This window comes from Melanerpes formicivorus, unplaced genomic scaffold, assembly GCF_026170545.1.
Source record: "Melanerpes formicivorus ecotype bairdi unplaced genomic scaffold, bMelFor1.0.p_v2 SCAF_5, whole genome shotgun sequence".
NCBI classification, from domain to species: domain Eukaryota; kingdom Metazoa; phylum Chordata; class Aves; order Piciformes; family Picidae; genus Melanerpes; species Melanerpes formicivorus.
In genome coordinates this window covers 24,638,298-24,660,273 of record NW_027142357.1, presented here as the reverse complement: position 1 = coordinate 24,660,273, position 21,976 = coordinate 24,638,298, and the positions used below count along the sequence as shown (strand labels likewise).

Here is a 21,976-nt window from a genome sequence, read left to right as displayed (position 1 = left end):
ACTCAGATCACTCCAAAGAAACAGCAAGCAGCAGCCATATGCCCATTTAGGAAGATGGGAGAAAGTGGAATGTGTTGTGACATTTGCCTCAAGACAGCACAGATCTCATCAATCAAGTCTATAGAAGGCTAGATAAAAATATCGGCCAGTGCAGGCCTTCAGGAGCTCAACTGCGTCTGGAAGTGACAGGAGGAAGTTTAAGAGTGCAGCAATTCCAAGAAAGCATCTGCCTCCAGACCACTACAAAGTATGGAAACTGAATTTTGCACACTCCTAGAACTGTGGGGATGGCAGAGCTGCATTTGAGCAGGGAAGGAAACTTTTATCTTACCCATCCAGGTGAGACTGAAGCAGCAGGATGCTGTGGGACCCAGTCATTTGTATGGCATCCTGTGTCCTAGGTGATAAAAACCTGATGCCAGAGACACCAGCTCTGGGCATGTGCAATGTCTCTATGTCATAGAGACTGCTGCAAAGAACTGCTGTACTTGGTGTCCAAAGAAAACGAGCATCAGGCCACCAAATGACAAACACCTGTCTTTAAAGAAAACAGGATCACCTTGATGTAAAACAGAGGTTTTGTCACTAAGGATTCAGCTGGGGGAAAACTTGCCATGGAACTGTGAGTTGAGCATTCATGGCAAGAGAGAGAGATTACTTTGGGGAAAGCAGACATCAGTAAAAGGTCCCTGTTTGGGCTATCAGAGCCCACCTGACAGCACCTTAATGTAACAGGCCCATTTCTGCTCACCCCCATGAGGAGCTTCAGCTACACCGAAGCACCACACATGGTATCTCCACTTGCTCTTCACTGGGCAGGGTGCAAAGATCCTGTGACACAACAAGCCCAGGTCAAGCGGCAGTGGTTTTTAAGCTGCATGTAACTGTGCAGGAGAGGTTGAAACAAGGTAAAGCCTGATACAGGGAAGGACCTGATGGCAGGTACTCCCACCTCCACAGCATCAGCAGCTCCCTTCAGATGTATGCCTCTGAGTATATCAACAGCCAGTAAGCAACTTGCTGTGGCTGGAAGCCCACAGGGTGCTCACCTGAGGGCAATTGTCACAGGAGAACACCACAACCAGCACCTGCTGTCAAGCCTAATCCTGTCTGGGCCTTGTTCCTTGGTTGCTGCCTGGGAGCCAGGCAGGTAGAGAAGATGACTCTAGCAAACCATCAGCACCCACCCTGAACAGGAGTGAGAGAACGACTGGAACTCTGCGAGATGTTGAGGAGCCCTTGAAACTGCTGCAAAGCTAGTACAGGAGACCTTACAGAAACACAGCAGTGCAAGATGAAACAAGGAAAACGTGGCAATTCAATAAATATAAGCTTTTATTACAATAGAAAATAGTAAAACTCATGTTAAAATAGACTCTTGCTTTTGGACTGCTCAGAAAAGCCTAAGCTTTTTACCTGCCAGTGCCCACCAGGGTCCTGACCCCTAAGCGATGAGCAACACGTTTCCGTGCTAAGAGCCTCCCAGCTCCTCCCTCCCGTGACAGTGAAAGACTACAGCAGCAGACGGAGCCATATCCTGCCAGGCAGGCAGGTAAGGACTCTCTGTGGGCTTGCTAGTACAACATGACCTAACTCCTTGTGCAATCAGGCTCCTGTGTGAAGCAGGCAGCTTTAGGAAAGCCATGGACACGAGGGAGGGGGAGGAAAAGGGGAAAAAAGCCAAGAGACATCAGCAGATAATGGAAGCTGTTCTGAAACAGCTTGGAAGGCAGCAAACACACCTGTTAGAAAGACCACAGCACCCAACTGCCTCTGGCCTGCTGTTTGTCTAGTACCACTGCATGCTCTGCTGAATATGCTCTGGCCTGGCTCCCCTCTTCCTTCAGTGACACTCCATGTGATCCTGAAGGAGACCAGCAGATACTGCCAAGTTAAAACTCTTGTGTAGCTTATGCAGCATAACAGGAAACACCCTCCACCTCCTCCTTCCAGGGCCAGCCCAGTGCAAACAAGTGACTGTGCAGTCTTGACAACTGTGTGCTTCCCTCCTCCTTCACCAAAGGGTCAGGGGCAAAAACAGAGTAGAAAGCAGAGGCCACAGGACAGCAACGTCAGATGGGAGTGGGAGACACTTGTACACCATTGTCAACACAGCAGCACTGGACTCCCTGTCCTGCCTGCCTACAGCCAGCAAGCTCACTCCAGTCCTTCGCACACAGCCTTCCGTAGCTCGATGGAGAACATCTCCTCCCAGGGCCCACGGATCCACTCCACCAGCTCTACCAGGAGCTCGGGGCACTCTGTGCGGATGTGCCAAGTGCTCTCCACCTTCAGCACCTTAGAGAGAAGAAAGAGAACAAAGTGAATGAGCAGGGCCTAACCTGAAAGATCCTGATCAGCCTTGAGCTGTTAGCTCCTCTCAGTTCTTAAGTGACATCCTCCTCCCTCTACTACCGGCTGTGGAAGTGTCCCTGCATGACTTCTGTACAGTGGCAATTCACTGTGCTCCCCTGCCTGTGTGGTGCAAGCCTTTAGGTTAGGGTGGGAGATGGCAGCCTCAAGACACTTGGCAACAAGAGGATCTGAGCACAATCCACTCCCAGCATCTTGCGTGACCCACAACCACCTCCTGCTTACCTCATCATAAAGCATCAACTTGATGTCACAGGGACAGAGGCGATAGGTTATGACACTGCTAATACTGCTGATCGGCTGCTTCTCTTTCAACTGGATGGTGCTACTAGGAGGCATTTCTGCCTCACTGTATTCATGTGAGGAGGGCTGCACCTGCCACTGGTGATTCTCCTCCAGCAGAAACAGCATGGTGCGGGTGCTCAGCAGGGTCACAGGGAAGGCAGATGTCCCTAAAAGGATATGAGGGAATAGGAGAGGCTCTGCGAGAGCCTGAGTCACCGCAGAAGCCAGCTTTGCTTTCCATTCCTCCCCTAGGGAAATCCTTCCCAGCGACAGTAACTGGGTGAATAGCCTTAATCAGCTTCCTGGCTGAAGAGGAGGGACAGCTAAATGTGGCTGGGCTTGACCAGCTTGTCCAAGCTCATGGCAGAAGCATGCCAAGGAAAAACACTGCCTTGCAAGCCTTGTCCAGCCTGTGCCCTCATGAGAGGCAGGAGGAGACCCTTGAATCCTTTGACCCATCAAACAACACTTCACTACTCCTTAGTTAAAAGCCAGCAGCTCCAGCTAAAAGGTTGCCTTTCTGGGCCTGAATCCATCTAGCTGCAGCTATCTTATGGTTGGAACAGAGAGCACACACAAAGTCTAAATACCAAGTTGGGATAGGTCATAAGTATGGCAGGCAGCAAAGCAGTTTTGATAAACTGTAGGGAGCACAAATATCATCCAGATTATTTCAGTGGATGTAAATGAAAAGCATCAGAACTTGGGCATAAGTCAGAAGCAGAGCAATAGGGAATCACCAGCAGAACTAACTGAGGTCACAGGGTGTCACAAGCTGCTACTGCAAGACATTGCCTTTCTCATCCCAGCTCACTCTTGGAAACTAACAGGAGAATCGAAAATGGGATGTTTAATTAGTCTTGTCTAACTTGGCAATGAGGCCTCAGCTGGAACTGTGTTCACTTTTGGACACCATATAATCTAGAAAATAGCAGGGTAATAAAACTGTACTTTAAGCTCTTTCTCCCACAGACTATTTTTTTTTCAGTTTGAGGAGAGCAATACACAAAGATTAGAGACCAGTTTCCTGCACATTCCTTCAGATTCTCATTCTCTCATACCTCCCCAGTGGCCAATGGTGAACAAGGGTGCAAAACCAGTAACAAATTCAGCACAACATGATTGTTTTGTTCATGTTGGAATTGTTTACTGAAGGCTCAAATCCCATGTTTAGCACATCTGGCCCTCACCCATGCCCCTGGTCACTGCTTGACCAATGGCCTGGCTCTTTACACACAGACTGCTCAATAAAAATACAAGTGAACAGCACAAGGTGTGGGACACCTGGCCACTGAGATCTCCTGTACCTTGGATCAGGTAGGCCAGCAGGTAGAAGAAGCAAGTGTCATCTGCAGAATCTGTAGTCTTGGAGTCCAGCAGAGGCCTGGAAGAGATGTAACAGTGGCCTGATGAAGGAAGAACTGTTTCCAGTCCAGGTTTGCTGTGACCTAGATACTGTTCACTGTCCTCTTGGAAAAGTGAGGGACCCCTCTCCTCCTGATGTTGCAAAATTCCTCTTCTCCTAACACTCCGCCTGCCACCTTGCCAGCCCCATTTTCCTTCCTCTATTATATTCTGCTCAGGCTCCTCCAAGAGAGCTGGAGTTGCCCTGCCTAGCTGATCCCCTGTGCAGCAGACACCTGAGCTAGCTGCCTTAAGCCTGTAAGGTAGGCCTGGCTGCTACTTCACCAGTGTCCCCTCCTGTGCTGCCTTATTTTGAGCACTTTGCTCCCCAGGCACTGCTGGACAAGCAGACATCCTCTTCTGTCCAAAACTCTCAATGTCTCAGAGCATGTTCTTACCATAGCTGATGTTGTGGATTCATTTCCACAGTGGGGATTTCCTTCACCTTACTCCTGTGCTTAGCAGGTAGTTCTTGCATGAGGCCTATAAAGGGAAAATGTAGATGTCATTTATTCCAAGCCTAAGGGCAGTACATAACAGCTCAGGGTAGTTTTCTAGCCTACAGTGTCGCACTGGAAGTTATGCCAGCTGGGGTTCTCCCCCGACTTTTTCTCTGGCAAGAGTAACTTTCCAACATACATCCAGTTACAGCTCTCCTGGTCACTCTCCCTGATCCCACCCCAGGCCCACTACAGCTCTACTCTTACATGTTAAGGCCTGCAGGAACTGGTCACAGCAGCTTTGGTTCCGGATCAGCAGAATGTAGGAGGCTTTTGGGTTCTCAAACTCCATTCGCAAGCTCTGGTGGCAGAGTCCCACTTCCAGATGGGAAATATCAGACACGTAGTAAGAGTCATTCTTCTTCAGCCAGTCTGCAGGTTGTCCCCTAATCACAGAGCACAGCCCTCAGCTGCAGCAGACTGCCCCATCTCCTTTCCCACATCAGATTGCAGCAGAGAGGTTTGCCCCATGAGCCTTTGCATGTCACCACACCTCCAGGGTAAGGCTAGCCCAGGTGGGCACTATCCAGCACTCAGCCTTGCTGCAGGATCTCACTTGACACCATTCTCCTCACCTGATAGCTCCAGTGACTTCCAGCACATAAATCTTGAGATCAGAGGCAACTAGAATTGAGAGGAACTCTTCCTGTCGGCCAAACTTCACCATGACCACCTAGAGCACAGAGAGGGTAGGTTATAGTACTGGCCTGCCCCTTGCCAGCCTACTCATGGAAAGGACTAACTCAAACACTCTTCATCTCCCTTCACATCCCCCAGTCTCTGGGATGCCACCCTACTGTAGAACTTGCAGGGTGGCAATAAGGACAGCCAAGGAGCTGTAGAAGTGGTCCTACAGGAGCTCACCTTGAGGAAGAACTGGAACTCCTCAGTGTTCTCTTCAAAAACCTCCATATCTAGGTACAGCTTCAGTCGATGATCCACAGAACGAAAGTCCCTTGTGTTCAGGATGCTGTTCACAGCTGAGGAGAGCAAAGGGTAGGACTGACAGTTTGTCCACCAGCCACGTGCTGCCCAAGCATTCCATGGCAGCAGTATCACCCTCTCTGCACAGTTGCTTCCATCAAGTCTCTCCTCAAGACAAAGGGCTAACGCTAGGGCTTTCCAGGCCACAGATCTCAATATGGAGACAAGGGACTTCATCACACTCAACATTTGCTTTTCAGATATGTAACACTTTGGCCTAGCCCATCTTTAAGCTATGCATAGATGTTTAATCACAGGAGGACTCTGTTTTGTTGCCCATTTTGGCAGGGAAGCAATTCTTTATCACAAAGCCAGAAAGACATTTCTCATTTCAGCTCAGGTCAGCAATATAAACTCTGACCTCAACTGTGGTGACACTAAAGGGGACTGAGGAAGACACCAATAAAATTGTTTAAGAACATAATTAGGTTTGTCATGCAATTGTATGACAAATAATTTATACACTATACTGCCCAAGAGTACACATTTCCCAGCACAGGCTGTTCTCTACCAAAAACACTACACTGACCAACTTCTCAGCAGAAGCCATTTCATGGGCTCAGTTTTAACTTGAGACCTTGCAATTTGGCAGTTTTATTTCTCACACTTCAAGTGTGTAAGACTGAACACAGAAATCCTAAACACTGGTTCTACTCCAACGCCTCTTTAGAGGTGCAGCAGTCTTAGAAGTCTGGGGGAGATCTCTACAGACTCAGAAGCTGAAAGGTCTGCAAATCAGGACTAGGCTGCAATTGCAATGGTCACTTGATGGGCTGCACCAGATAATCTCCATAGCTCCCTTCCAACTTCAGTTATTCTGTAAATCATAAGCTGATGCCCAAGTAACAGCAACAGCCCAAGCAACTTTTGATGTCTGCTACATCAAAAGTCCAGGAGCCTTCACAAAAACCATTTGTGGACCTCCTAGTAACTGCTGTCTTGCACAACAGTCATCACAGCCAGCATACAATCCTTTCTTTTGGACAGACTTTGCCATCTGAAGTTCACAAAGATCACTGAGGAAAACACATGTAGCTATGGATTTGCTAACCAGAGACTCCTACAAACACAGCAGTCTCACACTGCACTGAAGCCAGACAATAAAGACAGAGAAGCTGTGCACACTGCTCTCCAAAGGTAACGCTCCAGCTGGCAGCTCACTGCTGCCACAGGAACCGGGGTGTCTGTAACTGAGCAGTGCAGCTCCAGAACAAAACCCTTTTACTCAGGCCTGAGTAATACCAGGGATGAGGAGCTGACTCAGTTTTTCCAGTCTTCAGACATGAGGATTGAACAAAGAAGGGAATGAAGAACTCTGCTCACTACAATCATACTTGATGACCCCCCCCTTCTCCATTAAACAGGAAGCAATGCACTCTGTAAGCACCAGTGATAAAGCCCAGCACCAAGCTGTGCACACTGCTAAACTGCACAGCTCCTGCATACTCACAGGGACTGAGATTCCACATTTCCTCAGACTCCGAGTTCAAAGAGAGCTGGGAATGAGTGGGCCCACGAGAAATACTGTAATGGTAGCTCCCCATCAAGCTGCCTCCATTGGTGTTTACGTGGCTGAGGGACAAGTACTGGCTCTTCATGTCCAGCTCCTTCTTCCCACAGCCCCCATCTGAACTGTGGCAGCTGGCATAGAGAGTGCTGCCATCGTGGTCACCGCCCAGTTCTGGGGTCCTGGTGCTGTTGCTGGTATCCATCTCCAAGCTGTCTTCCCTGCCAATGTAGAACTTCCCACTCTCACAGGGTGCTTCCTCTGGGCCCCCCTGCTGGCTGCCTTCTTCCAGGACAGAGTCTGACAGATCTTCGCTCATGCTGTCAGGGCCAGGAGCCACAGGTGTGCTGGAGTACACCTCTGAAGGCAGGATGACCACGTGGTCACTGTGACAACTGGGACAGGCTATGGGCTCACCAGGTGCTGCAGCATCTGTGGAAGATTTTTTGTCATGGATAAAGAAAAAACACCCCCAACAAGATTTTAGTTCTGGGTTTGTTTTTTTTCCCTCTGCAAACCACAAACCACCCCTTTCAAAGTAGACAATAGTTAGTCTGACTTGAGGAGCTTGTTGAGCAACTCTGTTCACAATCATATCCTACACACCTCCCATTCTAAATCAATGAGAAATTCCTGATCAATGCTAATATCCACCTGAAACAGCTCTGTTCAGATTTAGGGTGACCAGTGTGTGCTGGAGTTGCACATGAAACTACATTAGGGCTTTGGCTCATGACTTCCCTCTGCTTTGTGTCCACAAGGGCTCACATAGACTTTGAAGGCATGCTCATGACCAGTTAACCAGCATGCTATGTCCCTCCTCTGGCTGTCTTTATGCCTCCTGAACCCAGTTCCTGGTGCTTCAAACAGACTACAGCAGACTCAGCTGGATCTTGGGACTCCCACTACCCTGGTGCAGGGGTGAAAGTGTCCCAGGGTGGTAGTTAGTGCTGCAGCCAGGACAGCATCTCTGCCCTCACTACAGTACTTCACTCTCAGGATACATCATCAAACAGGCAGCATCTTCCAAGCTAAGGCTGGGCACTTCCCACTTCAAATACAAACTGAGCTTTGAAGAACTCAGGAATCAGCAGATGCCTATTCAGCACTCACCAGGTCTCAGCTGAAAAACCACATCTAGTTTCAGACACCCAAAGAAAAATGTGGACAAATGGGAAGGAGTACAAAGGAGACCAGCAGGAACAATAGCATTGTATAAGATATGAGTGTCAAGCAAATTATCTAGGGAGTTGAGCTTATTTAGTCTAGAGGAGAGAAGACAGAACTGGTGGCAGGGGTCAAACAATGGACCTCAAATACAAAGAAAGGAGTAAATCATTCCACATAAGGGAAGCAAGATTGGGCTTAAGATCACAGTCAGGAAAACTTAGGTTAGGGTTCTGGTTGCTTTACTGATGCCTGATAGCCAAGGTTTTACCTGAAATACTGGAGAAGATTCTCCAGAAGCCTCTGTTAGCAAAAGCCCTTTAGAACAAACTAGTCTCTCTGGCAGAGCTGACCACAGTTTGAATGGGATGAGAGCTTACATGACCTTTAATGTCTCTCCTAGATTTCAGATTTCTGTGGACCATCTGCAATTCCCAGCACCTCTGTGTTCTTTCAGACCCCAGGCCACCCAAAACAGGAATGCTGTTTGCTTAACCTCAAAATGGCAATTTATTCCTTCTAGTGAACAAGGCAGGGTCTTCCCAGTCCAAGTGGGAGTACATCTCACAAGTTTAAATTCCAGTATAGCCAAGGCATCACCCTCTCCTATAAGTTCCATACTGAACACCACAACTACCATTTTGGCAGTCTGCCTGGGATTAGCCAGCATCCTTTTTCTGGGCACTACATCCTACCTTGATTTGAGGTGGCTAGGCTTTCCAGGCTTCTGGCATCTTCAGCCTCTGAAGGATAAGAACTTTTGTGCCAGGGAACCAGGGACTGTGAAAACTCATGCTTGCATTTCAGGCACTGGAGCCTCATGGATCCCTTTTCCTGGTCTCGATTTCGACGATTTTCTTCAACAGCTGGGGACAACACTTCAAGGACACACTAGAAGTAGTGGCACAGGGAAAAGAGTGCTAGCAGGCAGCTCTAAATGTCCAAATGAAAGCAAGCCTCTGACATCATCAAGTCTCACGTGTCTCATTACAGCATTTCAGAGTGCAAGGGGTCCCAGGCCATTACTTGGCTAAAAGAATACCACAGCCAGTATGTGCAAGACTTACCCAAAGCACAGCTTCACTGTAGAAGACCAAAAGAACCTGGTTTTGCAGGTCTGTGCCTTGTATCTACATACTGACAGTCTCTCTCTGGAACTCTGGTCTCAAAAGTCTCATCTATTTCTGCCTTCTCTGTTACAACTTGTTTAAATATACTTAAATGATAGTACCTTGAGAAAAATACTTGGATTTGAGACCAGAGCTAGTACAGCAGCTGCACAGACCAGAGCTACCATAGCACTGAGACTCTCACCATGCACAGGCTAAGTGGAGGCTACCATACACTCAGCACCCTGGAAACACTAGGTTGCACATGCACAATGAGTAAGGTTCACTAACTCAATACTAACTTTTCTTCCCATGAAATACCCTTTATGACCAACAGCTCCACTGCCCATGGCCATGCTCACAGGGCCCTCCACAGGTCATTTGTGCAGCAGGATAAATCCTGAGCTAACAAGCCAGGCGCAGGGCAGCAGATGCACAGGTGCTTGGACAACAGGGGCCCTATGCTTCCAGGAAGAATTCTGTGTCTTCCAGTAACACTGCCCAGCTTCCCAGGCCTCCAGCCTGCCCTACCTGCAGGCACTGCTCCGGGCAGTCGTCAAGCACCACGTATTTGCGCTTCTGCCGGTCCTTGCGGATGTAGCTGAAGTGCAACGTGAGGACAGGGAAAACTCGCTCCAGGTCCTGCAGGAGACAGAAAACACCAGTTCTAGAAGGAGGACACAGCATCCTGTATGCAGGCTGGATACAAAACATTCAAGAGGTACAGTGGTAGGGGAAAAAAAAAAGAGTTGAAGTTTTTGGGGAAAATAGAGAAATCAGAGAAGCCTGTGAACATGTCCATGCACACGCTGGGTGTTAAAATCCTGCCATGAGGAAAATGATTGCCAAACTGCAAAAAGCAAGACAGGGCTGGGAGTGCTACAGCCTGCAGACAGAGCAAATGGAAAACCACCTGTTGATCTACCAGTAGATTTCTAAACACCAAACTGAGCTCAGTGCTTCACTAAGAGAAAGTGCAATCCGAGGCCAGGGAGATGTCCCAGTGAAGAATGGATATGAAGGAGGTCTCAATTTAGGCTCCTCAAGAGTCTCCCATTCCTGCACTCTGGAACAAAGCCAGCCATTGTCTTTAACTCCAGCTCTGGAACAGAACTGGTGCTGGCTTTTGCTGTATTACCACAGGCTCTCTAAGCAATACAGATGCTGTCAGATACGCATGCGTTGGATGGAAAAGATGCCCATGCAGTCAGGCTTTGCGGGAGCTAGGGAAAGACATGACAGAGGTCCAAAGCCAGAATGCTGCCCCACACAGGGAGTAAGATGCCAAAGGCTCACACAGCGGCATAACTCACCATCCTCTTCCAGTTCATCTCAGAGGTTTCCACCTTCTGCAAGCATTTCAGCTCCAGCTTGTGGAGGACTCTGCCAGCCTTCAATTCCACCTCAACCACATGCTTCGCTGTGACTCGCAGAAAGATCCAGTCTGGCTCTGGGTCCCCTTCCCCTTCTATTTGGCTTACCAGCACTGGCTGACAAAGGTCCACTGCCAAACAAGACAGTGCAGGTCAGTACAAACAGCAGGCCTTCAGGCCTGCTTGAGCCAAGTCATTAGAATTTCCACAGTACTGGGCAGCATGATAAAGCTTCAGAAATATCACACTTGACCCATCTGTTCTATTGTCACCTGAGCCTTCAAGCACAGCAGTGAAAGGACCTGATTACCTTCTGGCTTCTCCTCTTCTTTCTCCCCCAGCATTAGCTCATCTGCCTCCTCTTCTCCTCTCTGTTCTTCTACAGGCTCATCCAGCTGTACTTCTGGCTCTTCCTCCTTCATAGTATCATTCAAAGGAGGAGAGGATTCTTTCTGTGATACCTGTGGTGTTCCCTGGTCTGGGTCAGAAGTCTCACTCTGCAAGTCCATTGCAGCAGGTCTGTCTGTGATTTCATCTGCAGAACGGCTACGGCAGATGACAGGTACTTGGTCCTGCTCCTCCAGATGTTTCTTGTACTGTAGCCAGTCAACACCAAAGCGATCTCTGAAGCTGTCCAAGCGCTCCATCTCCTTCTGATGCTGTAGAACCAGGCCTGCAGAGAGAAGAGCCATGCCAGAGCACTCCTATGACTGGGCAGTTCAACTCTGCTACTGAGGAAGAAGGGAAGCCTCACCAGCAGACAGAGGCAAAGCCTGGGGCTCATGTTCTGTGTCGCTGGGCTCCGAAATACTTGCTCTGCGCACTTTGACTTTTCCCTGGAATAAACGGGGTAAGAATAGTTGGGAAGCACCAGAACAAACAAAACAGAATCTGATGACAGGCTAAAGGGGTCATAGCTGTTACAGTGCAGAAGCACACCATGAACCATTTGTCACAGTATACCAAGACTTGAGCTAAGCCCAGCCCCTTCCTGACACACGGCAGCATTGAGGCTCATTACCACACCATCAGTACAAGACCACACTCCACTACATGGAACTTTCATTTTGAGGAAGCCCCTTCACCCAACACCCCAGATACATGGTTAAGAAGCTATCTCAGTCCCAAACCTTGCTTTTCTTCCGAGGGAGTCTGACAGCCATATTCTCTGCTGGAGACTGACTGTCACTGAAGTCTGCAGCACAGGAACTGTCCAGAGCACTGCGGTCCAGTGCAGTCTTCTCTGAGGTAGAAGTGTGGATGGACTGTGACACGCTTTGCACAAGTCTTGGAAGGTGCTAAAGCCAAAAGAAAACACTGCAGGCTGAGTGCAAATGGGAGATAAGGTAACCAAGCCACAGCTCATGCTGACAACTTCCCTGCCCCTCCCCCCAAACTTCTACCAACTCAGTTGAGGTGGTTGAGTGGATTGTTTATCATGACCACTCCCCTTTAAGTCAATCTCTGCCTTTCTTAAAAACAGCAGATGGTAAACTGGTAACTGTTTGTTTTGCTGACATGTAATCAAAGTGTCAACTGGCAGATAGCACCTGAAGAGGAAACAGGCCAGGCTCCAAGTTCTGAAAGACTACACAGGAGAGAGTAAGTTACACTGGCCAAGCCCAACAATTGCTAGGAATAAGCATGGACTGAGCCAAAATAAACTGTGTCAAAGAGTCAAAGCAGCCCATACAGATGTAATGGGACACATCACAACACAAAAACCTGCCACAGTTCCCTCTCCCAAAGCCAGTAAGAACAATTATTCTTACCATTAGGTCTGAGGAAGAGAGTGGCTCTCCATCCAAGAGGAACTGTAATTAAAGACCCATTTGCAGTCAGATTACATTTGGCTGGCATATACTCAGGACAACATCTGCTGACTCCTATTCCTGTTCAAACCAACCTAGGCTTGGGATCCCTGGCACAAAACCCTAAAGACTACCAGAAACAACCCTGTTCCTGCCTATCCATCACTCCTTTAGTTATAGCTACCTGACCTAATAGCACATATGGCCAGAAGGGCACATTGTGGATTTCCTGTTTACAGACTTATGACTCCCAGAAATGTATCCAAGACAGTCTGCGGAAGAGATACAAAAAGATTATTCTACAATGATGCATGAATTGTTTTGAAAGGTACACACTTTCACCTCAAAGATTGTATCCTACTTCTAGTCCAAGTCTAACTAGCTTCCAGTAAGATGAGATCAGTGAAAGCTTGTGCCAAGCTGTAGTTTGAAGAGATTGAATGCAGCCATTTGCCACTAATATAAAGGGTAAGTCACTCCGGAACACCTCTGAACATTAGCAAGCAAGTTTACTTTGCTAAATTGCTCTCTTTGCTGGCTGCTTTATTTAAAATCAGACTACCTAGAATTGACCTAAACACCCGCAAGTATTCAGTATTCCTAAGGTTGGAAGGGACCTCAAAGATCATCGAGTCCAACCTGTCACCACAGACCTCATGACTAGAGTAGGGAGATCACTACTACACTCTGCAGGCTTGAACTCATGACCTTCCCATTAAGGGTCTTATGCGCTACCAACTGAGCCACCGATCCTCCAGAGTACACCAGAGATGACACCTAGCTGAGAGAAGAGTGATGGGGAGAAATTGAGAGGTGGCCACAGCTGACAAAGGAATATGTAATTAGCCAAGGTGGGCTAAAGACAGCAAGCTCCTTCTTTGCAAAGACCAGCTACATAGCCACCATCTAGCAGGAACAGGGTAAAGTTTTGGGACCATCACTGAGTAAAACTGATTAAGTGCACAGTGAAAATGTGTTAAGATCTGAGGTCTTGCAAACCCAAGATCAGTGTTCAACTGTGGTCACTCCAGCCAGCACATCAGATAAACATTTAAGGATAAACTACTCTACCTGAAAAAAAAAACCCAACAAAACACTACCAAACCATAAAACAATCACCACTGTTATGCCACTGGAATAAATTTTTAGGTTTATGAAATTCTTTCCCCTCACGTGCCCCTGAGTGTCAGAACACCTCACACCCTTAACAGCCAGGGCAGAAAGCACATTGTTAATACTCACATTGGAGGAGGCTGCCCTGGGGGACAGATGTACAAGGGTTGCAGATCGGTGGTTTTGATGGAACCATAATGGGTTTCCCTCTAAATGCAGCTAGGCAGGGAAAACAGAGAAATTATTATTACAAGCAACAGTTTAATGCTCAACCTAATCTGCCTGCAGGTTTTCTCTCTGCTTCAGGAAATTTTCTTGGAGCAGAATGGTGATCAAGGCAGGAGAGGACTAAGCTTTTCCAATGAGTCCTGAAGTTCGTTCAGCAAATAGAGAAGAAAATTAAAAGTACTTCCTACTCATCCCCCTAAATCATTAGGGGCTTTTCCAGTACTGACTCTGAGAAGTGTTGAGAGAAGAATCCTTTGCAGGCTATCTTTCCTCACAAGCACTATAGTGACTGGAGCTATCCTCCCTTAGATTTCTTTGAAAACACAATCCACAACAGGATTAGGGGAGGATCTTTACTGAACCTGACAGTGTTAAAATTAGAAAGGGGGAGAATGGAGATGGGGATGGGTACATAAAAAAAAGGTTAGCTTGAGCAGGGTGAAGGCTGAAATACAGGTGTCTCTCTAAGGCCCCCTCATCAGCTTCCTGCATTAAAATTGAATGCTCAAGTGCTGAACTGATCTTTCAAAAATCTCTTACCATACAGTCTCCACTTTGCATCCTCTGACCATGACATCTCTAATCTACCAATCCACCAGGCTTTGTGCTTACTTTTTTTAAATGGTGCAGAGTGGACAATGGTGCCAACTGGGCATGTTCCAGCAGGAGGTTATAGGCCACATCTAGGTGCTGCAGATTCACTAGCTGTTCAACTCCTGCAAACAGAGAAGCCATCAGCATGCTAGAAGATATATCTCCCCACCTAGTCTCCCCCAAAACTGAACTCTAGTAAAAATAGCTATGCCCAAGATTTCAAGTTCTGCTCCTCCTCAAGGAAGAGACAAAGGCTTTGAACTCAGAAATGCTCCTTTCTTGTGGGCTTACCATTAATGCTGTCAAGCTCATTGTTGCGCAGGATCAGAGTCACCAGCTTGGATCGGCCGAAGATGCCAAGGTCTGGCACCTTGGACAGGAAGTTATAAGCCAGATTGAGGTACTCTAGTTCTGCAAGGGTCTGTTCAGAGACAAGAGCAGCACTGGATCAATGGAGATCTTAGCTCAAAGCCTGACCCTGAACTCAAGACAGGGCACTAGCCCTTGCCATAGTTTTCATTCTGCCAAGGTCAACCAACAAATGACTTAAGACTATTTCCATAGCAAGACTTCGACATTCACATCTGGAGTGGCTTGTCCAGGGATGCTCAGCATGATCTAATCACTTTACAGAATTTGCTAGGTGCAGCTTTCTCCTTCCTCATCAACTTCAATGGAGCACAGAAAGGGACTGGACCCACTGCCTCAGCAAAAGGCCTGAACTACTAAAAGCAGCCCTTCCTTACCTTTGCAAAAATGATGGGGAATGATACATTGTGAGCCCCACCAACTCTCCACCAATGAAAACCTTTCACAGCTTCTCTTAAAAGAAGGGGATCCAGCCCCACAGAGCATGGATTTTATTGCTACTCCCCAGAGATGCACATGCCACTGTGATGGACTGCCACCCTTCTACAGTAACCAACAGCAGGTTTCTGAGAACAAGAAAAACAAGCAGCAAGTCTCTGCAGCCCCAAGCCTGGATACGTAATTCCCACCTACTGCAAAACAGACAGCCAAGTCTTGGCCACCACTGAGCACTGCATGTGTGGCTGTACACAGTGTGCACTGTGGGTAGTTATCTCACAGCCACACCAGAGGGACAAGGGACACACACAGCAGTACACACAGCTAACCTTGTCTTGGAGCAGGTGAGGAACACTGCCTTCTCTGCCTCAGTGGCACAGGGGCTGCACATACAGGAGAATAGCTCTAAATCACATGCCTGCTGGGCCACAGCTTCAACTTATTTTGCTATGCTTCACCTAGCAAGCACGTGGTCAACAATTACAGCACTTTAGCAGTGCCCTCACCATACAAGGAAACGCTGATGCTCACCCATGATACTCACTGTTAAATAGTGCTCACAATCCTGGATCTTGTTGTGGCTCAAATCCAAGACTCGCAGAGCATTCAGTAATTGCTGAAGGACAAAAACATACTAAATTGAGTGCTACAAATATCTCTACTGCAGCATGGAAACCCTGTCCTGCTGGAAGAGGCCAGCAAAATGAACGCTGCCCACTCCTTCCCACCCAGAGCTAGCAGCATCAGTAAAGGAATGCCCAGTTTCTGGCTGTGATTATCACCCCTCTTCCCCCTAGCCACATGAGAAGGATGCCACACTCACCAGTGAGTTATCCAAAGCAGTGATTGAGTTATAGCTGAAGTTCACAGTCTGCAGTTCCAACCACGGCAGAGCACAGCTCAGATCTCCACCACATGCTGATATGATTTCCTAGGAAGAAGTGAGGAGCCATTCCTGGGTGAGTATCAGCTGTTACAGTAACAGCAGATGGATATAGAACAGCTCGTCTAGAATGAGGCTGGTATGTTGTGCCTTACAAACCCTGCCTTGTCCAAAGTAGCAATGACTTTCATGTCACTAATTCAAGTATTTGGAGGTGGTGAGAATTGCATGGCTAGATATTTAGAAAGAAGGGGAGATGCTGGAAGAGGAGATGCTTTTGCTTCCTACGCTCAAGTGGCAATAGTTAACCTGTTACAATTTGTAGGCTCTGAACACTAAGCAGTGATTCATGCTAACAAAAGCTTTTTCACACCTCCTTCAAAGCAGAACTAAGACACATATGCCCCGGACAAACAACTTGTGCTCTAGCAGATGAAAGAAGTTCTCAAAGCATGCCCTATCAGCAGCTTCTGCTCCCAAGCAGGCAGCTGCTTCTGTGCCACAGAAAGAGTCCCAGGGCCCCACAGCTAGCACAGCCCACACTACTCAGTTCTCTGTGCCTGGAGCTTGGTTTCAAGTCTCAGAAACCTACTGGGCACCACTGCAGATAAGACATTGGGGCACAGCACTCCCTGTGACAACCACATCTAATTTAAGGAAATTAACCTCAATCAGGTGCTTGTCTTTGAATGTGGAAACAGCCAGACACAGAACAGACAGACCTCATTCATGTGAATATTGGCTGGAGCCAGGAATTCTCAAGCAGCTAAAAAGGAGACTACAGAGCACTCACATAGCCAGCCAGGGAACACTTCAACACAGTTTGAGTCAGGAGTAGGACCCCAGAATGGAAAAGGGACAAAAAGCCATATACAACAAGGACTGACAGGACGGTTAACACTTTCTCCTACATCTCCCTTGTGTGAAGGGCTGTGGGATTAAGACACCCTCTCTCCTGCAATTTTCCCCACAAGCTGTGTAGAGACACTCACCTCCAGAGTACTGATACATTTGCAACAGGTTAGAGATTCCAGCTGAGAATAAACAAATCGCAGCCCTCGGAGGCAGTGTGGAGGGACAGACCTCAGCTGCAGCAGTGATAAGAAAGTAAGAACAACATACATCAAAATATTACAGTGTAAATAAAATATTATGATATAAAATTATACTGTAAGCTACCATCCCAGGCCTGTCTTTGCAAGGGATCTCTCATTTCCTTGCTGGACTCTCCCTCGTTAGAACACCAGCCTTTGCTTACGTCCAAGCTTTACGCCAAGCTAGTGTTGCAGGAGTTTAGACTTGGCCTTCTAGGGAAGTCACAAAAGCCTACACATCTTTTAGAAGAGGCATTCTGCAACCACAAAGCTAAGTCAGGAAAAGCCAAACAGCAAAACTCAAAGCCAGTTCAGCCTCCTATACTTACTTCGAGATGTCGGAGGGACTTGAAAGGGAAGATCTTGACAGCAGATTGCAAAGCACAGTTTGACACGTGAACTAGCTAGAGAAATCAGAAAAGAAGTCTCATGTCAGGTTCAATCTGTGCTGCAGTACTGCCCTCCTGATGCACTGACCACAGTCCCTTGGACAGGCCTCCACCTCCAGCCCAAGTGTTCACTAACAAGCTCTCCCCCGACGCTAGTATCAGCAGTCTCCTGGCCCCATAACATGAGAGGTCAAAGAGAAAAACATGTTAGCTAGTGCAAGACCACAGTCTGCCAGATCATAATGCTGCTTTTTTCTCCCCTGCACACATGGCTTCACAGGGAAGTCTCACAGCTGGATTCCTCATCAACCAGCATGCACAAATCTTCTGTATAAAGACAAGTCTAACTGCTGGAGCTGTGTTTATTGAGCAGCTGAGCTGAACTAGCACACTGGTGGGAGGTGTGTATGTGCACTTCACTAGAACAGGCCAAATAAGGCAAATCAGATACAATGGAAAACACAGTTGGTCTCCAGGACACTTTTAGCATTAGACTGAGGTACTTGCAGACCTCCTGTTTGCATTCTGTAGTGCAGCCACAGGCTCTTTCACCACAGGTTTGTGAGGCTGTGTGCATGTACCACAGAGCAGCTTATTCAACCAAGTCCTGTATGCTGTCTGTGGACAGTGCAGAACCAGCATTTCAAGGCAGAGTCAAGCAGTAGTTAATGCTTCCATCAAAGACACCAGAGTACCACTGCAGAGATCATCTCTGCCAGCTACATTGACTTTCACGCAGAAGTGACTCATCAAGTGCAGAACTGACAGCCCAAGGCCGCCTCACCACTACCACTTCCACAGTTACAGCCCTGATGGCGATGAATCACTGCCCACTGTGTGCCAGCACTAATGCAGTGTGTTGAACAGGACCATTTGTCGGGGAGGCTTGCACTGAGAGGCTCTGACGATTTATTTTAGCAAAGTTTATTTCAGGTGCCATCCTCACTCTATATCCTGTCTCCTCTCTCTCCACTGTCTTAAGAATCTGATCAGGCTGATATATGTTATTAGTTTTTCCAAGCAAATCAGTTACTGCACCTCAATGGGTAGCTTCCCCTTCTTTGTTACAGAGAGAGCCCATTTTTTAGTTAACACAAGCATTTGTCACAGCATGCTCCTGACTCCACCTCTCCTGCCAAGGGACACATGTTTCTCCAGAGGCTCTGGGCCCCATTTCAATCTCCATCCTCAGCACGCTGACACAAATTTCCCCCAGCAATGTTCAGTATTTTGTCTCATACACAAAATACTTTTAATGACATTGAAGGCCTAGTGCTTTGCCACAACACCTCCTGAGCACCACTGTGGAACCTAAGAACAGCTGCTAATGCCCTTCCCCCTTTCAGGGATTCCTAACAGCGCCCCATTGCCGACTATAATCCTGTGGAGCCTCATAACACATGCCACCTTCCAAAAAGCCCTTTAAAAATTCCCTGACTACATATTTTTATCTTTATTACAGCCTTCTTAAAATGAAGGAGGACACACTACCAGCACTATCCTACACTGTCACACAAATCAACCATTGCCACTGCCCAGGCAGGAGCATGTGAAACTCAGAAATAATAAGCTGGAGGTCTCAGAGCAGTGGGTGCACACATCTAACTGCTCTGCCCAAATACCCTGGCTCTGCTGCCTCCAGCAAATCAGTCACCACTCAGGGAGCACTCAGCTGTGTTCACTTGCCAGACACTGCCGGAATTGCTCAAGCATTTCAGGAAACAATCATCTTCCCAACAATGTCAACACCTTACCAAGGTCAGAATGTCGTTAACCTCTGCGAACCTGGCTTTTAACTCTGAAAAGCTTTCCACTGAGTAGTATGGCTGATTATAGATGGAGTACCTACACACTATGATGCTGAACTACAACCCTGTGCAACAGCCCTGTGAGAACTGCTCAACCCAGGCAGCAGGCCCATAAGACAGCATCAGTGGGCACTAGGGGAGGCCACTCTGAAGCAGGCAGCTGTGCCTCACATCCCCACTGGCCAGCCCTGCAGTACTGGCCCCTAACATCCCCAGCCACAGCAGATACCGACCTTCAAGGAGTGAGTCTTCTGCAGGACGTCGAAAAGGAATTGTGCCTGGAGGATGGCGGCCGTCTCGGCGGGGTGTGAGGGCAGGGCCACGAAGCCTCGGTTCTGGTTGCGGAAGCCCAGGTGCTGTTCGAAGACCTGCGTGAGGTGCTGCAGGGTGGGGGTGAGCAGCGTCAGCGTGCTGGAGCCGTCCAAGACGAGGTCCCCTGCGGGGAAACGAAAGGACAGAACGGATCGTAAACGCGGCTGCCCCCACACCGAGGCCTTCACACCGGCCAAGCCCAACGGGCTCCACACTTACCCGCGTCCTGCAGAAGCCGCGCCAGGCCGCGCACCAGTGTCTCCGCCGCCGCCATCTGCAGGCGAGCGCCAGGCGGAGGCGGTCGCGGCCCGGCTCGGCACAACCCGTCCCGTCCCGCGCCGCTGCCGCCGGTCTCTCGCACTTCCGCGTTTCCACAGAGACGCGCCCTTCCGCCGCACCAGCGAGGCGGCCGACACAGCTAGAGCGTCGCCGCTTACATCCGGTTGCCATGGAGCCCGCCCCAGCGTCCTCCCTCCCGCCCGTCGGGGCCCGCGCCCCCCAGCCCCCGCCCCGCCGCCGCCACCCCGCGCTGCCTGAGAGCTTCCCGCGCCGTCGCCCCGGAGACCCACCGGTAAGCGGGGAGCGGCCTCGGAGAGGCGGCGGGCCTGTGCCGCGCCCAGCGCAGGGCCGGCGGGAGTCCGGGAGAGCAGCGCCGCCCGCCGCCGCCGGCGCGGCACGGCACGTGTCGGGCGGAGCGCGGTGGCGGGGCCGGGGCGCGGCGCGGCGGCGGGCTGCTCTCCGTCTCCGGCGGTGCGAGGTACGGGCCGGACGGGGGCTGAGGTGGGGGCGGGTCCTCGCGCTAGCCCCTCCGCTGCCCCCGCTGCAGCAATCCACGGGTCCCGCGGTCCCGCGTGGTGGGGGCTGTTGCCCCTTAAAGCCCGGGCAGCGCGCTTGGCCGCTCTCCCCCGGCCCCTTGTGTGGGGCTCGGCGTGCACAAGGCGCGCCGGTGCTGCAAGGTGCATGGCGCGGTGCATGGTGCGGTGCACGGCGGTGCATGGCATGGGGCAGGACGGTGCATGGCAGGGAGCATGGGGCATGGCACAGCACGTAGCGCATCCCCGGGCCCGGCACGGTGTGGTCCCGCGCACCGCACCATACAGGTGGCACGGCACGGTACAGTGCGTGGTGCATCCCCAGTGCTGTCGCTCCCGCTACTGTACGTATGTCTGTCTGTCTCTGTCTGTTTGTCTGTCTGTCAGAGCCGTCCGTACGTCCAGTGAAGGGGTGTCTCCTTGTCACTGGTAGTGATACTTCGTTGTGGAGCGGGTTTTGTCCCCATGTGCTCCTGTGTGTGTCAGTGGGCTGTGTGGCTCTTGTCCCGTCTGGTGCCTCCTTGAGGGGGCTGGCAAAGGCAGGTCGGAGAACAGAGCAGGTGATTTAGGAGTGAATGGCTGTGGTGGCTTATCCAGGTTCATTCAGTTTAGGAGGGTGTAGGTTTCACTGAAATATTTAAGACTTACAAAATACTTCTGTATTATTAGTTTTGGTGTAGCCATGTGGTAGAGAGGATCTACAGGTTAAACCTTTCATGCCTGAAAACTTTGTTTACTGTCTTATTTATTGCCTTTCCATTCTGGTGTGTGTCCCCATTCCACCACTGTGGCTGGGGAGAAGTGGGGGCTGCACAGCCCACTCCTGTTTTATGCAGTTTTGAGGCTGTGACTGTCACTGCAGGATCTGAATGCTTCAGTGTATGCAGCAGCACCCCTCTGGCCACTCTCTCTCCTCTGTGCCCAGGCTTGTCAGTATGTCTTCCCAGGAAAATCTTTCCAGGAGTCTAATCCTTCTCCTTTTTGAGCTCTTCCCATCTGTATCTATCAGCCAGTCTTATCTTTTCCTCTGTTCCCAAACCAGCTTTGCCTCTGTGGCTTTGTCACTATCTTAACATCCATGGCTTGTTTAGACACTTCACAGTTAAATTATTCTCAGCCTGATGGCCGGGGGATTGGAGAAGAGCTGAGGAGATGGACTCTGGGCCTGGTGGCTGTCTCCATGCAGCCCCTTGCCAGGGAGCTGGGGCAGCCTGCTGTAGCCTTCCTGGTTCATTTTTATTGCAAACGGGCAGCATGAACTGCTCGACTCTGCCCCCTGAAGACATGCCAGATGCATTTTTCTCAGCAAAACAGGAAAGCTCCTGTACTGCCACTCTAAAGCAGCCTTTGGAGGTCAGGGGAAACCCAGATGGAGTCCCTGTTAGCAACATGTGGGAGATGCTGTAGCTGGCAGTGTCGCAGG

General features: G+C 49.3%; 2 protein-coding genes across 4 annotated transcripts in view; one reads left to right on the top strand and one right to left on the bottom strand.

Annotated features, from left to right (window-relative positions):
* Window positions 1–1,317: 1,317 nt before the first annotated feature.
* STK11IP (serine/threonine kinase 11 interacting protein) lies at window positions 1,318–20,191 on the bottom strand. 2 transcript variants are annotated; one of them, XM_068138789.1, is made up of 24 exons: window positions 19,961–20,191; window positions 19,663–19,809; window positions 17,562–17,636; window positions 17,131–17,226; window positions 16,079–16,186; window positions 15,800–15,871; window positions 14,740–14,869; window positions 14,467–14,570; window positions 13,756–13,845; window positions 12,475–12,516; window positions 11,833–12,000; window positions 11,457–11,538; window positions 11,013–11,375; window positions 10,643–10,833; window positions 9,861–9,971; window positions 8,916–9,111; window positions 6,997–7,485; window positions 5,427–5,542; window positions 5,138–5,235; window positions 4,770–4,948; window positions 4,461–4,545; window positions 3,966–4,042; window positions 2,599–2,825; window positions 1,318–2,298 (listed from the first exon to the last, which is right to left on the bottom strand). In XM_068138789.1, the coding sequence occupies exons 1-24, from the start codon at window positions 20,189–20,191 to the stop codon at window positions 2,158–2,160; spliced, it is 3,618 nt and encodes a 1,205-aa protein (XP_067994890.1). In that variant the 3' UTR covers window positions 1,318–2,157. The 2 variants fall into 2 exon arrangements, with proteins under 2 accessions (XP_067994890.1, XP_067994891.1); XM_068138790.1 differs by having other exon boundaries at window positions 19,663–19,865; window positions 19,961–20,100.
* Window positions 20,192–20,257: 66 nt separating this feature from the next.
* Window positions 20,258–21,976, top strand: part of SLC4A3 (solute carrier family 4 member 3) — a 34,640-nt gene continuing 32,921 nt past the window's right edge. The window contains exon 1 of one of the 2 annotated variants that reach the window (XM_068138785.1): window positions 20,258–20,312. The gene's annotated coding sequence lies outside the window, so the exon portion shown is untranslated. Of the gene's footprint in view, window positions 20,499–21,976 lie in introns of both variants that reach the window. The other variant, XM_068138786.1, reaches the window with a different exon arrangement.